This window comes from Oreochromis niloticus, linkage group LG1 (assembly GCF_001858045.2).
Source record: "Oreochromis niloticus isolate F11D_XX linkage group LG1, O_niloticus_UMD_NMBU, whole genome shotgun sequence".
Lineage (NCBI taxonomy): Eukaryota > Metazoa > Chordata > Actinopteri > Cichliformes > Cichlidae > Oreochromis > Oreochromis niloticus.
In genome coordinates this window covers 18,098,768-18,119,334 of record NC_031965.2, presented here as the reverse complement: position 1 = coordinate 18,119,334, position 20,567 = coordinate 18,098,768, and the positions used below count along the sequence as shown (strand labels likewise).

Here is a 20,567-nt window from a genome sequence, read left to right as displayed (position 1 = left end):
GTTTTTATTTTAAATAAAATTATTAAATAATAAATTACTTTGGTAATGTTTGAACAAATGAAATAACTCGTAAATGAATTTACAAATGCATTATTTATTGTACAATTCATTATTTAAGCACAGAGATGGGCAGTAACATGTAACTGTAATCCGATTATTTTTTTAAATAATGAGTAAAGTAAGGGATTACTATTGCAAAAAAAGTAATTAGATTACTGTTACTTTCCCATAAGCATGCTGCGTTACTGCGTTACTAAACTGTGATTTTGTTTGTGAAAGTGTCTCATGACCAGTGTGGTCAAGTTACTTGAAAATAGTAATTGGTTACTATTTCCTGATTACTTCTCCAAGAAAGTAATCCCATTACTTTACTGATTACTTATTTTCAAAAGTAATTAGTTACTTTTGAAAAACATGATGCACAACCTGAATACGTAATAAAGCAATAGACCTTTCAGCCTAATTCTATTTTTTCTGCATACCCAATTATATAAAATTAAATCAAATGAAATAGTCTCATTTTAAAACTTGTTTTGTTAGTTTTAATCTTTTAACTTTATGCAGATTGCATCAAGCGAAAATTTAATTATACGCAACATTCCCCCTGTCATGGTGGGGTATGCCACTGTGTTGTGAACAGGACCTAGAAGCAGATGCGGAGAGTGGAGTTGCAGGTAGAACAAAAAGCGAGCCTTTATTTGGCTGGAAGTCAGCAGTAAACATGAAACTAAGAAAACCTATGAACAACCATGACAACTATGAAACACAGTGTGAAACTACAACGAAGACTATGAAGACTGTGGAGATTGTGGTAAGTATAACAGATGACCTGACAACGAAACACAGAAAACAGAGGACTTAAATACACAGCAGGTGATCAGGAGAAGTGAGAACACATGGGGAAACAGCTGACTGAAATTAAACAATGAAGTCACAAGTGAAACTAAACACAATGACAAAAGAACACATGACTCTTTTAAAATAAAACCGGAAAACATGGAAACGTAGACATGATAACACCAGCTTGACAGACCTAAAATACTAACAAAAAAGAGTCAAAGGTACCAAATAAACTCAAAACGTTGGGTCAGAGACCCAGCCTGTGACACTCTGACTCTCTGATTGAAATTTGTTTAACATTTAAACCTATTTTCCGCATATTCCCCCCCAAAAAAAAAAAAGTGTTTACACTCTTTCAAATAGATGCAAATAAAGCACAGTGAAAAATAAATAAAATCAAAGATTCAGCAGCACTAAGTCCTGTCGCTCTTAAGTCTATTTTCACCTGTTTGGCAGGAACTTTGCCCGGTGCCACAGTGGTCAGGTTTCTCTTTTAATTTCACATTCCCAAGGTAGCGTGCCAGGTGCTTGCTCAGATTTGAAGTTTAATTTTTCACTGCAGAAAAAAGTTTTTTTCCCACACACAGTGTACAGCAAACGCTCATGTTTTTGTCACTTTTTACAGAATCAAACTACTACAAAGTACTTCCAAGCTTTAAACGCTGCACAGTCATATTCCCACACTCCACACACGTCTGAGCTACACACGTCTGTTGCTGCCACGGACGTCGTACGCTTGTATGTCATTGTTGTGAAACACTCTCACAGTAGTAATACAGTAACGCAGCGTGCTTATGGGAAAGTAACAGTAATTTAATTACTTTTTTTGCAATAGTTATCCCTTACTTTACTCGTTACTTGAAAAAAGTAATCGGATTACAATAATGCATTACTGCCCATCTCTGCCCATGACAATGACGTACGAGCGTGCAACATCTGTGGCAGCAACAGACGTTTATAGTACTGACCTTACTTTGAGTTCGATTCCATAAAAAGTGACAAAACCAGCGTCTGCTGTACACTGCGTGGGAAGAAAACTTCCTTCTACAGTGAAAAATTAAACTTCAAATCTGAGCAAGCAACCAGAACGCTGTAACAGGAATGTGAAATTCACACAGAAACCCCCAGATCCCCCGACTGACATGACCGCTGCGGTTACAACATCCACTTCCACCGGGCAAACCTCTGACAGACCCACTCCTGCTAAACAGGTGAAAATAGACTTAAGAGTGACAGGACTTAGTGCCGTTGAACCTTTAATTTTGTTTATTTTTTGCTGTGTTTTACTTGCATCTATTTGAAAGCGTGAGTGTAAACACGCACAAAAAAATTAATTTTAAAAAGAAACTAAGTAACTAATTACTTTTGAAAATAAGTAATCAGTAAGTAATGGGATTACTTTCTTGGAGAAGTAATCAGTAATTGGCAACTAATTTCTATTTCCAGGTAACTTGACCAACACAGTTTAAGCACAGAATTCTTTATTTCGATGTGTGTGGCTCTTGTGGTCCTCCATACTGACACGCATCTAATTAAAATTCTCTTGGCTGTTTCTCTATTCACACACAATCTTCTATTGTCCAGTATTGCAGAGCCCATGCACACTGTAGCTTCAGTTTCCTGTTTTTAGTTGACGGGAGTCATCTTCTGCTGCTGTGGCCCTTCTGCTTCAAGATTTGAGATGCTCTTCTGCACCTTGGGCCTTACACAGTGGGTGTAACGAGTGCTTATTTGTGTAAAGTTGCCTTCCTATCAGTTCAAAGCAGTCTCACTATTGTCCTCTGGCATCAACAATACTCAGACCAGTCTGTCTGACACCAACAATCATATCACGCTCGGTTTGAACTTCAGCCTATGTTTGAATTCTGTTTTTATATTTATTCTTTACTTGATGGATCCACTTTTTAAAAAAACACTGGGTACTCTTCCTAATGCAACGGTCCAGGATATTTGTGTCTATGATGAATGAAATCACAATCGCAATCAATCAGATTATCCTTTGTATTGAGAAATGGGAGAATATGATAGATTTCAAATGTTAGATGTGATTTTTGCAGGACTTCCTTGCTTCAAATAAACTAAAACATTATTAATATAGTAGGCATTTTTCATTTCCACAGACCAAGTGCTTTTACTATAGGCTACTGGTTTTCCTATAATAGACACTCAGCTGATTTCTCTGCAGAAGCTGGGTTGCTTTCAGCTTGTATTGCGTTTAACCTCTTCCTAATTTTTCTAATATTATAACTTTCTAATATTATAATAGCTTCATCCTCCTTTGTAAAATCATCTGATCTGCTGCCAGTAGACCTGTCCATGTTTCTGACTGTTCAGATGCTGACAACGCCGCCCGTTTCACATGAACCTCGACTGATAAACCCTGGATTAAATTTTGTGTGACCACCTGGCAATCAGGTTGACTGGGCTGACTGGTTAACACTGGCAGGGTAAGTGAAGCCAGATAACAGAAAGATATCCTGTTTATGCTGAACTTGCTTGGTAGTCTGTGTTGGGAAGGTTACTTTTAAAATGTATTCCACTATAGATCACAGAATACAAGCCCCCAAATGTATTTTGTAACGTATTCCGTTACGTTACTCAATGACAGTAACGTATGCTGAATACTTGGGATTATTTTATATATTATCAAGCTTTTAACCACTACATGAATGTACTATTGCTGTGTGATTTATTACTATTACTGAAGGATACTCGCCATACCAATACCAACTAGATTTTTAAATCTTAATATAAAATGAGTAACAGTAGGGTGGACATTAGGTAAGGCTGCACTTTTTGCAGCGATCTCGTATAGAAAATTATTCCGTGTGTATATAAAACAGGTCCGCGGCTCAGAACTGCAGTAAAGGGACCTCTGGCTAATATGGCGGGTTCCATGTCGGGCTCGTAGCCGAAAACTAGCTTTACTTTGTTGTCTGGGTCTTAATAGCTTACTTACAACTGGACTACACTGCCCTGCCCATGAGGCTACATTCTTTAGGGCTATGCCTGTAACACTCTGCCTATTGGCTTCATATTAAATAATTTTTTGAACAATAATTTTTTAAAATATTTTGTCACGTCATTATGTGGGCTGCAAGTAGGGGTGACATGGGCTGCGAGATTGAGACCCAGGCATTAGAGTGTCTTAATGCGTGTTTCCACCGGCGTGGAATTACCAAAAAAAGAAGGGACAGCCTAGCATATGAAACAGGAAAATACTGCCGTGTAATCCCTTTATTTCAACAAAGTAACTGTATTCGGAATACCACCTTTTTAAACGGTAACTGTAACAGAATACAGTTACTCATATTTTGTATTTTAAATATGTAACGGTGGTACATGTATTCTGTTACTCCCCAACACTGTTGGACACATGACTCCGGTAAGGCAGACTGAAGTAACAACAGTTGACTAAAATATAAAGGCTAAGCGCTTATCAAGTTCCCAACACACGGTTTACAAAGCGTCTTATTTTCCGCGACATCAAATGCGAAATGGCTCCATATGACTTCTCTTCCTCCCAAGCGTTGACATTTTGTCACATTTTCATGAGAAACAGAGAGCATGAGAAGCTAGCTGTACCATTTACCAAAAAAATCTCATCTTACTTCACAAGATTACTTTTGATTGGATCACTTCCCCTAACTCCTCCCACCTTCGTAACACGTTAATTCATTCTGATTGGACCTCGTCTCCCCAAAATATTTTCATCCATTTTTATTCATTTACCAAAATGTCACTACATTTCATCACAGTCTTTGTCCTCGTGCATTAGTTTTTCTTTACTTATCATCTTGTTTTTGTCAGGAAAAAAACAGATTGTTGACAACAACTAGGCCTATGAAATCAACACTGGTAAACATTTGTTCTATTTAATTCAAAATTTTAACTGTAAATGAGGTTTTTTTGTTCCTTACAAAGCAAATAGGAAACAGTACAATCACCTCATGTCTCAAGTCCACTTAGTAGCTTACAGTAACACACTGATCTCTGCTGAGCTCCTTTGTTACAAAGTGATACCAAATCTACTGAGATTTAACCCTGAGTCTTTGTAGAAGTTTAATTATGTTCAATGTAAAAAGCTTCAACTTTTTTTTTACAACTTCTATTGTCTTATATTTAATGTCCAATAGTTATCGTCTGAGTGCTGCCCTGAGTTTGGAGGAGCGTCCTCGAGGATTCTCCTTAACGTCGTCTTTTTCTGGGGTGATCACTTTTCTTCGCAGAGGAAGCCAACAGACACTTCCGTCTCTTTTTTCATGCGATAGGTTTTCCTTCTTGGTGCCTTGCTTCCTCTGGCTGAAGTGATCCAGATTAGATAAGTCATCTCCCCGCAGGAAACGTTTGACCAGTCTATCTTCTAGCGAATGAAAGGTGATAACACAGAGACGTCCGCTGGGTTTTAGCAACATCTGGGCAGCACACAGGCCAGCGTGAAGTTCATTCAGCTCGTCATTCACAAAGATACGCAAGGCCTGGAAAGTCTTAGTGGCCACGTGTGCAGGTCTGTTGAGCCGGTCTTTACGTGCATAGACAACTGCAGGAGGAAACGATCCTGGAAACAAGAATTGGTCAGAGTTAATCTTACAACTTTAATGGTCCAATAATGATTTATTATAGCATTATTGCATTTTAATTCCAAATAAAAACAGAACAAATTAAACTAATAGTTTTACTAACTTGGTGACAACTTAAAGGTAGAGTTACACTTCTATCCAGTCACAAATTTCACACATTTTTATGCAGTTGAGTCAACTCTTTTAGGAAATATTCCTGAAAGGTTATAACAATAAATGTTAAAAAAAAATAAAATAAAAAATTTATAATGACCAGTGGCAACCTTCAGAGCCATGCAGAAGTGGGGGGGAAAAAAAAAGCAGTTCCTCTGGGCCCCAATTGAGGCTACTTAGGCTACGTTCACACTGCAGGTCTTAATGCTCAATTCCAATTTTTTAATCAAATACAATTTTTTTGTCTGCTTGTTCACACTACAAATAAAATGAGACAGCAAACGCGCTCTAGTGTGAACCCTCAAAGCGGCCCGCATGCGCAAAAGGGTCTAAACACAACGCGCTCTGTTTAGACCCAGACCAAACAGTATTGTTTGACTGACGGCCCTTAATATAAAGACTTGTTTCGGACTTTACGTTTCCCAATTTAGCTTTAAGTTATAAAGTTATTTTGTTATTTACATATGGCCTAATAATTATCCTTACTGCTGTTTTAGAGAGGAGCGGTGCTTCAAAAGATAGTTGCAGATTTCTGTCAGAATCTGCAGATTATACAGTACAAATAAAATGTTCACGTTTCTCCAACGTTGTCTTCCAAACAGTTTCACTAACATCTACACGGCATGGCCAGGAAACGTTCACGATATCTTCTCCGGCGCTTCTCCGGCGCTGATAATTGGCGTCTGTCTTGTGTCAGTGACGTAAAAGACGGATTTAATGCGACATGACCATTCAAACAGCAGTCGCTTTCTAAAACATCAGATATGTATCAGATTCAGTACCACATACGAAAGTGACCCAGATCGGATTTGAAAATATCAGATTTGTGCTGTTCACACTGTCATACCATGATCAGATATGGGTCGCATAGGGTCAAAAAAGTCGGCACTTTCGCCTGCAGTGTGAACGTAGCCTTAGAGACTTACATGTCAAAGTGCCTAATTTTACTGCATAAAAAAAAAATCATACTGGTACAGATATAAAGAAAATATATATTTTAAACCAAAGGCACCCACGGTTGCCTTTGACGGTGCAAAACGTTTTGTCGACATTGTTGTGTTTGTTGGGGAGAAAACTTACAAACATACAGTACAGCACTTCAGAGTCACACTGCTAGCAATCGAAGATTTATGTAAATTTGACAAGCTGAATGCATTCTGTACTGTACAGGAGGCACGGCACGAGACTGATTGACAATGGTCTACAGCCAATCAGGAGGAAGGACAGAATGCGCTGTAAGAAAAATAAAAAGGATGCAAAATTGCACCAAAAAGAAACTGCGAAACAGCGAAGCGGCGAAAGGCGAACTGCGTTATAGCGAGGGACCACTGTATTTTATTAGTACACCACTAAGCACCAAAAAACCGTCTCTCTGTGTGGCACCCATATAGTATATGAATGCAGCTGCTGACCAGGCTAGCTAACATTAGCTGATAATTTGGCAGTACAGGTCAACAGTCTGGACTGACCAGACTGGACGACATGGTTTTGAAAATTTGTGAATGGTGCAAAACAGACGAGCAAAAAAATGCACATGGCAGCCAGTGCAACCCCACAGCCTCCAGGTTTGAAAATCATAGGCGTTTTTTATTCGTTCTGACGAATTATGCAACGTAATGCATAATCCACCAGAACTGACCATTTATCAGTACATATCCATACAGCGCTGTACACAACGGTAGACTAGTGCGTAATAAGCAAGCGAATAATACAGAAAACAGAGATTTGAGATGGGAAACTGTTCCTTAGTACACTGAGAGAGAGAAAGAGCTGTGCAGGAAGTGTGATTTTATCGTGGTGGAAGCAAAACAGCAAAAGTAAGCAGGAATTCATGACGATGTTTTTCAAACGTGGAGCATAGTTTTTATCTTCTTTTGCTGCTGTTTCAGTGAATTTTGGTTGGGGAGCGACAAAAGCTGCAGCATCAGAATCTGTGAGGTGTCGGCTTTCAGCCCCGACGGCATGTCTATGTACATGCTGTCGGGTGAACGATCGGCGCTTTGTGTTTGCATCTTTGTGTGGAATCCGTCTACCTGCTCTCATTTGCTGTTTTGTGGTTGTTGAAATAGTTTTGTGAACTTTAACCCGAGATTCTGGCATTTCTGGCAAAATATATTTAAAAATATATTCAGGATTTAATGAATCGACATTGTGTTATTTAAGCTAAAATCAGTTTGATTTGATTTGATATTTTAAACCCACCCTTACTAGTGACCAGTGGTTCTCAGTGGTCTTTAGGCCTGTGTGACTGGGAAGCTGAACAGACAAGAGAAATACTGACAGGTAAAGCAGATCAAGCATAGCATCTTAAAAAAAGACTGAGTTCATGCCATACTACTTATCTGCTAACACATTACCAATCTACACACTGATTGTTGTGACCTCAACAGCCCTCAGGCGTTATCCTTATGAGAATAACACTGAAAATGTTAAAATAACTCCCGGTATCCTCTCTCTTCAGGAAAATAAAAGAAACCCGTTGAATGAAAACATTTCCCAGAATAAAATAAATCAAGCTGCCTTAACATTTCTACACTCTTGAATAATTTGCACCTGACTTTCAGAGGAAGAAATCTTTTTCTTACAAAACTTCTTGCACCCCTTTAATTTATTTGAGCCTGCGGTCCGATAAAATGCATGTGCCGTAAACTGCAGACACTCACCAAATGTTTAAAGCTTCCAGAGCAACTGCACTTACCAAACTATGCACGAGTAACATACAGGGTGCAGAATGCACAGAGCTAATGTGCAAATCAGTCATGTTAAATCAATCAAATCATGTGGGTATTAAAGCAAAAACTAAAAACTGATTATTTGCTGCATATTAAAGTTTCAAAATCTTTCTTTTTGCATTAAAACAAGTGAAGAGCTTTTAGTGCCTCTGACCAACCACAACACAGAAGAGACAAGAACAATTAGACACTTACATAGACCAAAAAAGAAACCGCAATAAATAGAGAAGTGAGTGATGTGGCATTTCTCTCCTCCTGCACTGAACAGCCCAAGGTGTGACTCACACTGCAATCAATACAATGCCTGCACAGCAAGGACCAGCCCAGGGCTAGCCTCACCAAGCCATGTGCACCCTCTCTAATTCATCTTTCAAAAGGTCCTGAAGACAGATCCATTGAGAACAGAAGAGATTATGATGTGTACATGAAGGAGAATCAGGTAGTTAAGAATGAACCAAAGCAATGTTAATGTTTTGGCAGATTTTAAATCAAAAAATCAAAATGTGATTTAACTACAAATTATCGATTTCGATTTAAGAGGTTTATTAAAAGTATTGCATTAGGTAAAAAAATTATCATAGGCATTCTTATACACACTTTTATACACAGTGTTTTTTACAGTAAGCTGTTTATACAGTTTTGCAGCATTTGACTGAATCTGACCAGAGAGTGTAGCCCTCCACACACAGTTCATCCTGCCTCCTCTATCAGCAGTCACATCATCACTCGGTTTCATCGGCAGCCACACATGCCCGTGCTATAACATTGACTCCACCATGTTTGACAGATGATGTGATATGTTTCAGATCATGAGCTGCTCCTCTGGGAAACAAAGAATGGGAGCGATCACGCCCTGTAGCCATGTCGCAGCTCCAATACGACGCAGCCATGCCCGGTTTATTCCTGGGCTTTAAACGTCACTTAATGTTTCTTCTATCAGCTTGTGCCGCCTAATGGCCGATTTATGCTCATCACATTGGTCGTTTTGTGCACTGACACGATGCCATCACACAACCACATTTACACCTGTCATTACAGGAGCTTTGTCCATTTGCAATATTTTCTGGGAATCCCTGTGCTCTTACATACGTGTGGCATATCAATTCAATTCCATTCAACACAAATTAAATTTTAAATATACAGCACCAAATCACGACAACAGTTGCCTCAAGGTGCTTCATATTGTAAGGCAAAGACCCTACAATAATACAAAATGCCTGTACAGGTGGACTTTCTCACAAAGTCTTGGCTCCTGCTCTTCCGTTGTGAAAACACCTGTAGCAGCAAATGTGCAAGTTTACGAAAATCAAGAGGTTCATAACTGGCCAAGACGACACCAAAGGGTGGTCAGCAATGTGATGTCACTTTTGTCATGCGGCGCCATTCATGAGGGTGAGAACTGCAAGCATAAATGGGCCCCCCTATGTTTTTGACCCCCATTTTCCAGCCCCCCCGGTTTTGAGATTGTGCGCCCCCTACAGTTTTAGAGAGCATTTTTAAACATTTTTAAACCTCTGTCGTAAATACAACAACCAATCAACTCTTAGTCTAAAATTTAAAAAACAAAAAGCTTGTTGGAAAAATAAGGTTTGTAAATCAATTTATTAGTTAAAATAAATAAATTTCTAATTCAAAATTTATAAAGCTGAAAAGATCTTATGGTTCTGTTTGAAAAAGGAGGCACCCAACACACACACACACACACACACACACACACACACACACACGGATATGTTCACTTTGTTGATATATGTTTTAATTCAAACTTTGAAGCATTTTCTGTGTTTGAAAAAGTTCTATGCAAATAAAGTTATTATTATTATGCTTTTATTCAGTCATCCTATTTTCTTTTTATTTGTTTAATATTTATTTTTATGCAACTCAAAAATTGGACTTTTAGGGCATTTTTTGTTTGATTTTTTGATCTGTGTGGTTAAGCATTGGTCTTAAATGCTTCATCTATTGTAGATCATTTCTATTTGGACCCATTGGACCCATTAATGGATACAGATCCCAAATCCTGGTTCTTTATTTACCTATTGCTATAAAATTTCAGTAAATTAATGACTGAAAACAAATGAAAGTTAAAAACATTCTGCAGAACTTTTTTGTTGTGTCCATGTAAAAAAAAAAAACTTTAAATATATTTGTGTATTGCTGAGTAATGTCTCACATTACCCCTTCAAGAAGAAAAGCATAAGCCCCTTGTCATGTATTCTGAAAATGATGCCGAGTATCACTGTCACAACTGGTCATAGAGCTCCCCCTGGAACTTTCTTAAAAAACCAGACCTCTTAGATTGTTCCCAATAAACACTGGTGGCAGCTCGCTTTGCTCTTCAAAAAGCATCAAACAGCTGCTCTTACTCACACCTGTTCTCCCAGGGTGACACTGACGCACATACTGCTCTGTGCAATAACTGTTGCAACGACATCTCTCCCATTCAGCATCTCAAATGTGGAGTCATAAGGCTTAAGAGAAAAAAAAAAGGAAAAAAAACAATCATCGAAGACAAATAATCTAACCCCGGTTGTATGCAACTCGTGTGTCGTTTGTGAGTGCATGTGGGTGTTTGCATTTGTGTCAGGTGTATGTCTGTATTTGTGAGCAAAGAAAAGACGGGGAAAAAAGAGGGGGAAAGGAAACAAAAAAGGTAGGCAGTGTGGAAGGAGAGAGATGGGCTCCTGCGTGTGAGTTAGGCATACATTTTATTCCAGCCATCTACAACTCAGATTCTGCCTCATCTTTATCTCTCCAAGGATGGTGGAATAAAAACACCCAAAACAGAGGCAGAAGAGAGGATGATGACTGAGATCACAGTTCACGTAATTTTCTGAGACACACACGTCCCACTGGGAGACAGCCTTAATAACTCCACTCCTTTTTTATTTTCCCTTATAGCCTCCTGAATGCTGCAGGGAATTAATCAGGGTGGTGTCTATCTACCTGCAACCACACTGGCCAGCTGCTGTGTCCGGGTGATGGGGCTGACACGGCGTGCCTCCACAATGGCTGAAGCTATTTTCCTGGCGTGTCTTTCTTCCCCATATGCAGTGAGGATGGATGCAAGAGCCTGTTGATCTAAGGTATTCACAACGTCAGCGGCGCAGGGCATGTCGGGGTACCTACGCACAAAGAGAAGCCCAATTAAGTTGCTTGACGTCATGTCCTTGCTGACAGTGGTGAATCCTGACAACTCTGAGCTACAGCTGAAAACCTTTATGACAGTCATGAATAGAATGATTGTGAGGGAAGGAAAAGAGAAAAGCAGCTTTTGCATCAGCTTATAAAGGAGTTTCTTTGTGGATTACGCTGACATTTTAAAGTGATGCCGAAATGTTTCTGAAAATATTCGGGAAGGAATATGGATATTTCTATAAAATAATACATAAACACTGACACATTTTAGATAGATAAATGTTAAACATACTTTGTCTGCAATTAGGTTTCAGATCACAATGTAGTACATTTTACTACTTGGGAAATACATACTTTATTGGATAAGACCAAATGGGAGAAATTGATCTTTTGGTTTGGAAAATATCTCTTTGTGTAAGTTAAGAAAAACTGTCCCTCAATAGCACATTGGACAAAACACCCAATCATGCATCTGTTGTCTCCTGAAAGGTTTAGGCCCCAGTCACATGGACATAAAGACAGGTCAGTGGCCTACTGGTGACAACAATTCACTTAAGAAAAATGGAAACATTACATCTACGATATAAAAACGTCTATCGTTTCATTTTACGCTATCGTTTGTTTCGTGGTGTCGCAAAATAAACTGTTTACGGCAATATTTTTTCATCGTTTTGATGGTCACTGTAGTGGCTATATTAATTTCTTAAAGTTCTCTCTTTCTCTTATATTTAATATAACCACACTACAGACGGACAAGCGCCTGTTTTTATGCGTTGTCGTTAGCAACAACGACGGTAAAACCATCGCGTGTCCGCTTGTTTATTTTCCACATAAACCTTTCACAATAAAGCTCAAGGTCCTGTTGAGACTTTTCAAAATAAACTGAATCACGTGAAAGAGTATGCAGAGTATTTACGGATGAGAAGCGAGAAAGAGCCGGTGCTAAAAAATAAACCTTTGACTCAAACGTTAGAACAGGCTTTTCCCCGCAGCACGCTGTGTAATAAATACTCACAAAGAAAATGGCGGCCGTTACAACTTATGGCTAAAAATGTATCGTTTCATGCATCGGTTAAACCACTCGACTCCAGGTACACGACGCCCAGCTGGAAACACTTCACGCAAGTCGAGCTGCCCAAGATTCACAGAATTTACAGAAAATGTAAAATTTTTGTGATTTATATCGTTATCGGGATGATAGAGATCTTATATTGGGATATGAGATTTTGGTCATATCGCACAGCCCTACTTTTCACCACTGTAGCCAACACATTTTAACACGTTTTTGTGTGCCTCTGTTCACAGTTTCACTACAACTCAGAAAGTAGCAGAGTTTCCCATGCATTCTAGAGCCAACCATGGCAATCAGTGTGTAACCACAGCAATTGCACCATATACCTCTTTGGGACAAAATTTACCTCGTGACTGCCAGCAACCACTCGCCAATCAGTCAGGGAACTCAAATGTAGTTAGCCCAGTCGCTAAGCGTGACTGAGGCTTTAGTACACTGACGCTGACATCTGTGGAAGAATTGAATGTACGGTGGTTTTTTAGGTTAGCCCAATCACAATCTCAGTGAATGAGTTCTTTGCCGAGATTGTGTAAAATGGGTATGTTAATGTCTACTAATTACAGTAAATTATCTAAAGAGTATAACTACAAAATTACCTAATTAAATCACAATGCTAGCTCACTTTTTACATATACCATCAGTTTACTTTTTGCCCTGTTACTGTGTACAAGTCCCGAGCACATCTCAGATAAACAATATAAAAAGAATAGGACTTTTGTTATGCAAAGTGCTTTCATGCCTGGCATAGCCAGTTTCATTGATCCGATTGGAGGTTTAGTTTTGCTTCACAAACAGTCTGCAAATGTTTAATGTAGGGACATGACAAAAGTTTTCTGGTGAACGCTTTCTTTAACATAACCACTAGAGGTCGACGGAAAATGGGTTTGTTTTGATTGTTTAAAAAAAATTTAAAAAACATTTTTTCACACCTTCAGGTCATCACATATAGGAGAAACAAATAACATTAATTGGACCCATGCTGTTGGTAACCCATTTTACGTATGCCTTTTTGTACTATCTGCACTTTCACATTATTACATTGATTAACACTGCACAAGCGCTTCTGATTATCCAGCATATCACAATATGCCAATCAATGTATGTATCAAATCTTTTACCTGTCTCCATCCATTCTCATATCCAACGGTCCATCTTTGCTCAGGGAGAAGCCTCTTTCTGCCTCATCCATCTGCATGGAGGAACAGCCAGCATCCAACAGGACAGCATCAATGCTGCCTGGCTTAACGTCCATGTTTGACAGCAGGTCTTCAAGCTCACTGAACCGGCCAAGTATTGGTTTCACACGACCACTGAGAAAGAATTAGGGAACGAAATAGTGTATTTAGAGACAAAGACAACTGAAGACATGATGGCTATTAAAAGACTGGAGAATGTGTTTCAGCTACATATAAAACATATGTAGCTGAAATCTAGTGCTTTAAAAAAAATGCTAACATTTCATTTTCATTTAGCTCAACAGCATTTGCTCCAGATCAAGGAAACCAGATATTAAACTGCTTGTTGCTTGTTAACGCAAATATCTAATCACACAGCAGCATCTTAAAGGATTTATGCATGTAGACATGGACAAGACAACTTGCTTAAGTTCAAATTGAGCATCAGAATAGGAAAGAAATGTGATTTAATAAGTAATAAGTGTGCGTGAGTGTGTGAAAGGTTTACATAAACAGTTGTTACAGAAAAAAATATTTTATAGTGTAATACAAAGAGATTATATTTGTAACCAAAGAAAATCCATAGTAAAGTGAAGAAGACCTACCTTCACAAATGCTTACAATGTGGAGACACATGAGTATTAGACACAATAGTATTAGAATACTATTGTGAAATGTGTTCCATATTTTACAAAAAGAAGTTGTATTACATCAGTTTATATTCTAAAATGTGTCTATTAACTAGACGAAATGTATAGTTAATGAGTTCATTAACTGATACGTAAAATGTAAGAAATATTTGTGGCTAACAGAAGCAGCTTACTGTCATGTGCATAAAGAGGGTAAAAAATGGTTAATCGTGAACATTAAAAAAAAAAAAGTAGACCAAGAATACTTCCCTGAGGTACACCAATATCACAAACAGAGCAACAGTTTCAATGACCAGTTCTTACCATCTTTTCTAGAGTTCTTTTAACCCTCTGGAGTGTAAGCAGGCATTAGTATACTGCAACTGTAACCCAAACCCTAACTTTAAACTATCAGCATTTAAAATTTTTGTTTTAATTAAACTGTTTTCCTAAATCTCAGCAAGCAGAGAACAACTAAATTCTTCATTCTGACACCCATCAAAAACCATTGAAATTTTTTCCCCAAAAGTTCATTACTGCCTTCCAAAATTTAGGATTAAATTAGGTTTAGCACTAGGGTTATAAATTTTATTTTCTTACTTTTCTTACTTTTCATTTCTTTTCTGATTTTGTTTGTTTTTTGGGGGGTTTTGTCACACCTGTCAGAGGCTAGAGGTTGTACTTACCCTTAGTCTGGGCCACGACCAAAGTAAGCGGCACAAACAAACACTGCTCTCTTTTTCTCACTTTATCAGACCTTAATGGCACAACTTCATCTGGTAAGAATGGATAACAAACGAATCTTGCAAATCTTTGGGGCATAAACATGAATACATAAAATCTTAAAACAACCCCCACACACAACATCTGGAGAGTGGTCGTTTTAAGCTGCCGAGTTCAAGAGGAGTATGACATACCAGCGAGTCACTGGCAACACATAAAAGCTTGAGTAGTTTTTTGTGAACCTTTTAAAAAATGAATCAGTTATTTTTACCCCCTTGGAGGCCGACTGTCTTAGCTAGCCTACTGAGATCCTTCCCCTTGTCTGACAGAGGAGACTCCGTGTACCGACTTCCTCATGCACGAGTGGTAAGATGCTTAAGCCACCTTCATGCATTTTTCATGTGACCTTTTAACATTGTATGAACAAAGATGATGGCAGAAGAGAGCAACAGGAGTTAGCATCTATACATTAGGGGCAAAAGGTCGTATGCAGCCTTCCTCAGCTCCCAGATATATGAAAATACATTTCTAGTGAAGTTATTACTCATCAAAAAAAATGACCAAAATGTCAGATTGTCCTTTCCAAATGACAAAAAAACAATTTTGTAGGTTGCAGACTAACAGCAAAAAGCTAAGCAGCTCAAAATCTGAATTCATATGTTTCATACCACAAAAAGGGAACGGCTGCTCCACTTCTCTAAACCTCAACCAATAGTTTAGAATCAACATACTGCAATTGTTGCAACTGCATCTCTCCTTCTTGATTTAATTCCTTTAATGGTTTACATTTCCTCAGTTGTTTTTATTTATTACACTTGCCGCAGTTACATAAGCTACCAATGTCCATTTATTAATGTTTGGTTCAGCCTACATACTGCAGGGCATCACTTGTAAAACAAATGAAATTATCTGGAAAACTTTGTAGTTACTGAACTCTGTCTGTCTGCCTTTCTCTATTCCTTAAAAAGTATTGAGTATGAGCATTTACTGAAAAAAAAGAAAATATTTTGAAAACTCAGAAGAGAGAATGTTGGAATTATTGGCCCTTAGCAATCACACTGCAATAATATTTCAGTGTTTCAATGGTTGGGATAGCGTCAATAAGCTACGCTGCCCAGATTCTTTTTTTTTTGGGGGACAAGCCTTAATGTTAGCTAGTGAAGCAAGCCTCTGCTCTTAAATGCACGCAAAGCACTTTCAAATGCCTTGTTAAATCTGATGTCTCACCCATCTTTGAAAAAAATCAGCAACCTGTGCACAAAGACTGAGTCACTGCTCTCAACACATGAACCTCCATCTGGAGAAGGATGGTTAATTTCAGTCTATGCCTGCCGTGTGTAAGCTATACATCACAATAAGTGCTCACAGCTAATCAAAAACAACACGCTGCTACTAATTCTTACCCTCCCTCCATTTGTAAAGGACACATTTTCGACATGCATTGGTGCACTTAGGTATACATTTTAATCCACATAATAAAAATGCATGGTGATCAAAGCCTTGCAAGAGTGTTTTTTTGTCATTAGCTTCCCAACTGATGCTGCTGCTCTTTGGTTCCCTATAATTTTTATTCATTTTAGTTCATTTGCTTGATGTTTAAGAGACAGTACTCTTGCAACACCCATTCATTACCATTTATAAAAACGTTTATTTTTGATGACGATGATTATTAACAAATTTTTAAACAATCAAATCGTTGGACTATTTTCTATACAGGATAATCTGAGAGTGTTGTAAAAGTATGTATCAATAACATTATTCAAAATCTACATTGATGCAGTCGTGGTATTAATGACAATAACAGAAAGTCTGTATAAACAAAATGTAATTTGTTTTTGAACCGTCGCCAGCTCTGGTTGTGAGATTGTGATGAGTGTCAATAATAAATCAGATACTGCTGTAATCTGTGTAGTAACTGTTTATGTTTGCATGTATAGTATTGATTGATTGATTGATTGCAGTATTTTCACTACTACTGATTGCTGCCTATAAGCTAAATTGGCCCTGAGGGGGCAATAAACTCAAGTAAGATAGTTTACTCAATTAGAAACTTGCCCTTTTTAGGTACATTACAGACTCCACCTTCCTCGAGATTAACTAGGGGCATTAAAAGAAGGAACACAAATTGACAGGTCCTCTATTTCAAAACCCACTGAAGACAAAATGGCAAGGGAGCATCTCACCCACACAGTCAGGGCCTTTCTTTGCTTTGCTGTTGTTATTCACTATCCCGCACAGTGATTAATTTGTTGGAAAATCTATAGTAAAGGCTTTGTTGTTTTCCCCCATCACCTGCACAATCCCTTTTTTGTTCTGCCTCCTCAGTAGCACTCTACCCACCATCTCCAATTTCTACTTTTTTTTTTTTTCATTTTTTAAAGTTGCAGTGTAAAAGATTTGGCAAGAGTTTCGAAACTCTTACAGTTAAGTTCAGTGGAGAACAGTGTGGCACTGCTTCAAAGCTATTTGCTAAATTTATCTGCAAAGGCAGCATATTAGGTGGCCATTTTCTCCATATGTTTCTCCATATCTTTGAGTAACTACATTACAAAGTTACTTATCCATCCATCCATCATTTTTATTATTATTGTTACATATTATGTATGAGCAGCGACAAAGAAAGTAGTGGTTTAAAAAATATTAATATAGGATTGCAACATTTACCCATGACAACTATATTTGAGCTCGAGGTCAACATAACAAAATAATTTAGGCACATTTTATGTGACTATGTGACATGATTATGTAAGTTGCTAATGAAATGCAGTTGTTTAATTCAGGGGTCCCCAATCCCAGTCCACGAGGGCCGGTGTCCCTGCAGGATTTAGATGTGTCCTTGATCCATCACAGCTGATTTAAATGGATAAATTACCTTCTCAACATGTCTTGAAGTTCTCCGGAGGCCTGGTAATGAACTAATCATGTGATTCAGGTGTGTTGACCCAGGGTGAGATCTAAAACCTGCAGGGACACCAGCCCTCGTGGACTGGGACTGGGGACCCCTGGTTTAATTGATCATCAGCAAGTGTGCACAGCTCTATAACAACAGAAGTTTTGGTAGTTTGCAGGTCTGGAGCATTCAGGTGTGTGTCAACACAATGCCAAAATCTTGCCCAGAGTGGACATCCCAGCAAATTCACGCCAAGGCCAGTCAGTGCAGTGTTCAGCTACATCTAAGACTCTACAAGCCTTAGTTAGCATGTTAAAGTTCATGTCAGTAGAATTTGAACAACACTGAATAAGTATGGCTGGTTTGCTAGGGCTGCTAGTTTTTACAAAACTTTGACCTGAACAAACCACAAGGCATCTGGAACAGTATCCTCACAGATGAGACCAACAAAGACATATCTAGACATAATGTACAGTGGCACATTTGCTGAAAACCAATCGTGGCATATCAGCACAAACCACCATGCAGTCACTGAGTAGACCATGAAACCTTCTATATACCAGTCTACATTCTAGAGTCAAAATATGAGGCCATTTGAGAGCTTAACAGCGTCAACGCGTTAGCACAGTTAGCACGTTAATGCTTTAGCGCCATGCAGGACTCGCACGGGCCGATACGCGTTAACTCGCTAACGGGCATTTGCCGCGTTAATGCAGTTATGGCGTTAACGCCGTATTAACGAGATTAATGCTGACAGCACTAATGTATATATATGAAAAAGTTCGGTTTTTTGACTTAAAACCTAAAAGTTAACATAACATATCATAAACATAACCCTAAAAACATTTTCCCCTCCAGGTTTTACCTCCGCATCACATGCTCCTCGAGCCATGACAATATAAAATTTACAACTCACTCTTGGGTGACTACACAATCAAGATTTCTGGCTTATCCCACCAGAGCACTTGAACAAATGTCATGCTAATTCACATTATGGTTACAGTAAGCCAATAAAAACAGTACACTTGCCTACATCTTTACTATAACAGTAGATGTGGCTGTCATCACACAGTTGAAATTGTAGTGAACTTCAACTGTGTAATTCCATCAGTGCAACAACAAAGTTGACTCATATGTTTCCCGGGCTGGCTATTGATTGGCTCTTTAGCTTTCCCTGGGTTTTATTATGTTATAATGTTTTGCACAAAGTATTGAGAGCTGCTGAAAACTGTCTGATGTAAGTGCAGTTATATGTCTCTACCTCCTGCAGCTTCCTTTCCAGGTGAGTGGCACTTCATGTTAAGTGAGCCATTTACCTTTGTAACAGCTACCATGATTTCAGGTAAAATTCTCTGAACGATTGTCTTATTTTTCCCTTGCATGTTTTGAAAAAAGAAGAAGAAGAAGAAGAAATAAATACTGGACTGCTTAATAACTGCATGCTAGTTTGGAAAATTTTCACTTTATTAATTTCACTTTGCAGCTTATGTAACTGCATTAAATTCAGTTATACTGTGAAATAACTTGCATCATCTTGTGCAGCAGCAGTGCTTCCTCTAATCCCTGGGGGGGGAAAAGGCATGAACTAGATTAGAAATGTTGCAACTATTACCTAAGATGCATTTAAACCTAAGGTTTAACCTAAGTATGTATTCCCTGTCTCTCTATCTGTAAAGCAAAGTTATAAAGAAGCGCAGCATAAAGTAAAAGGATGACAGCAACGCTAACCTGCGCAGTGATGTGCAACGACATTCTGCATGATTTGATTAATGAAGAATGTGATTAGTGGTTTCATAGAAAATAAAATAAACATGAAATATTTGTTTGGCCAGTAATTAACTCTGCCCACAAGAGTAAGCTCAGTTTTTAATTGTTTTCTGTCTTTTATTAGGTTAAACGACTTGGTTATCAAACATAATTTGGTTAGTTAACAAAAATGAGCTATGGCTATATCCTATTCCATTGTACGTGTGTCAAGACAGCAAACTCTAACTGGAAAACTATGCTTTCTTTAACCCAGTTCAATTTTCTGTGCCAGATTAAAAAAAAAAAAAAAAAAAACTACAAAGAAAACTTGACCTATTTAGTCTTGCTCCTTAAATTAGGGCAGCAAGCACAAAGGTTGCAAATTGACAATAGGTCAAAAGGAGTGACATTTTCTCCCCCGAATGCAAATTCTATGTTGTGCTCTTGTTAGCCCAGCCCCTAACCTTTTTAGACCGCTGCCCCTGCAACCAGGTCCAGGATAAGCAACATAACATGGATGGATGGATGGATTTTAAGGTGTCATTTTTTAAAACTCTGTGTTTTATAATCAGTATACTCTAGGCCCACTAGGAGTGGATCTTTTTCTTTTTTCAAAAGAAGTATTTCAATGCCAATGTTTCCTTTTAAGTTCAAGGTTTGTTTTCAATGCCAATTTTTAGTTTCTGCACCAAAATTAACCATCACTGTGCTGTTGTTCTTTAACATGTTTTTATAAGCCAATGAAGGATTTAAAAATATGCAAAACAGTTACATAAGATTTCTAAATTATTAACTTCTTTATGTGGCTTAGACACAGAGTTGGAGACATAAATGCCTTATATAAGGTCTTTTATTATTAAAGAGGACAAGTTTCAGTGGTGTATGTGCT

At 38.2% G+C, this 20,567-nt stretch overlaps 1 protein-coding gene across 6 annotated transcripts in view; it reads right to left on the bottom strand.

The window, feature by feature from the left end:
- Window positions 1-4,632: 4,632 nt before the first annotated feature.
- The window catches only part of mettl15 (methyltransferase 15, mitochondrial 12S rRNA N4-cytidine), a 50,667-nt gene continuing 34,732 nt past the window's right edge, over window positions 4,633-20,567 (bottom strand). For all 6 annotated transcript variants that reach the window (XM_005466931.4, XM_003445690.5, XM_005466930.4 and 3 more), the window contains 3 exons: window positions 13,634-13,825; window positions 11,252-11,430; window positions 4,633-5,398 (listed from right to left, as the gene is read on the bottom strand). In XM_005466931.4, coding sequence (XP_005466988.1) covers window positions 4,977-5,398; window positions 11,252-11,430; window positions 13,634-13,825 — 793 coding nt within the window. In that variant the 3' untranslated portion in view covers window positions 4,633-4,976. The remainder of the gene's footprint in view (window positions 5,399-11,251; window positions 11,431-13,633; window positions 13,826-20,567) is intronic.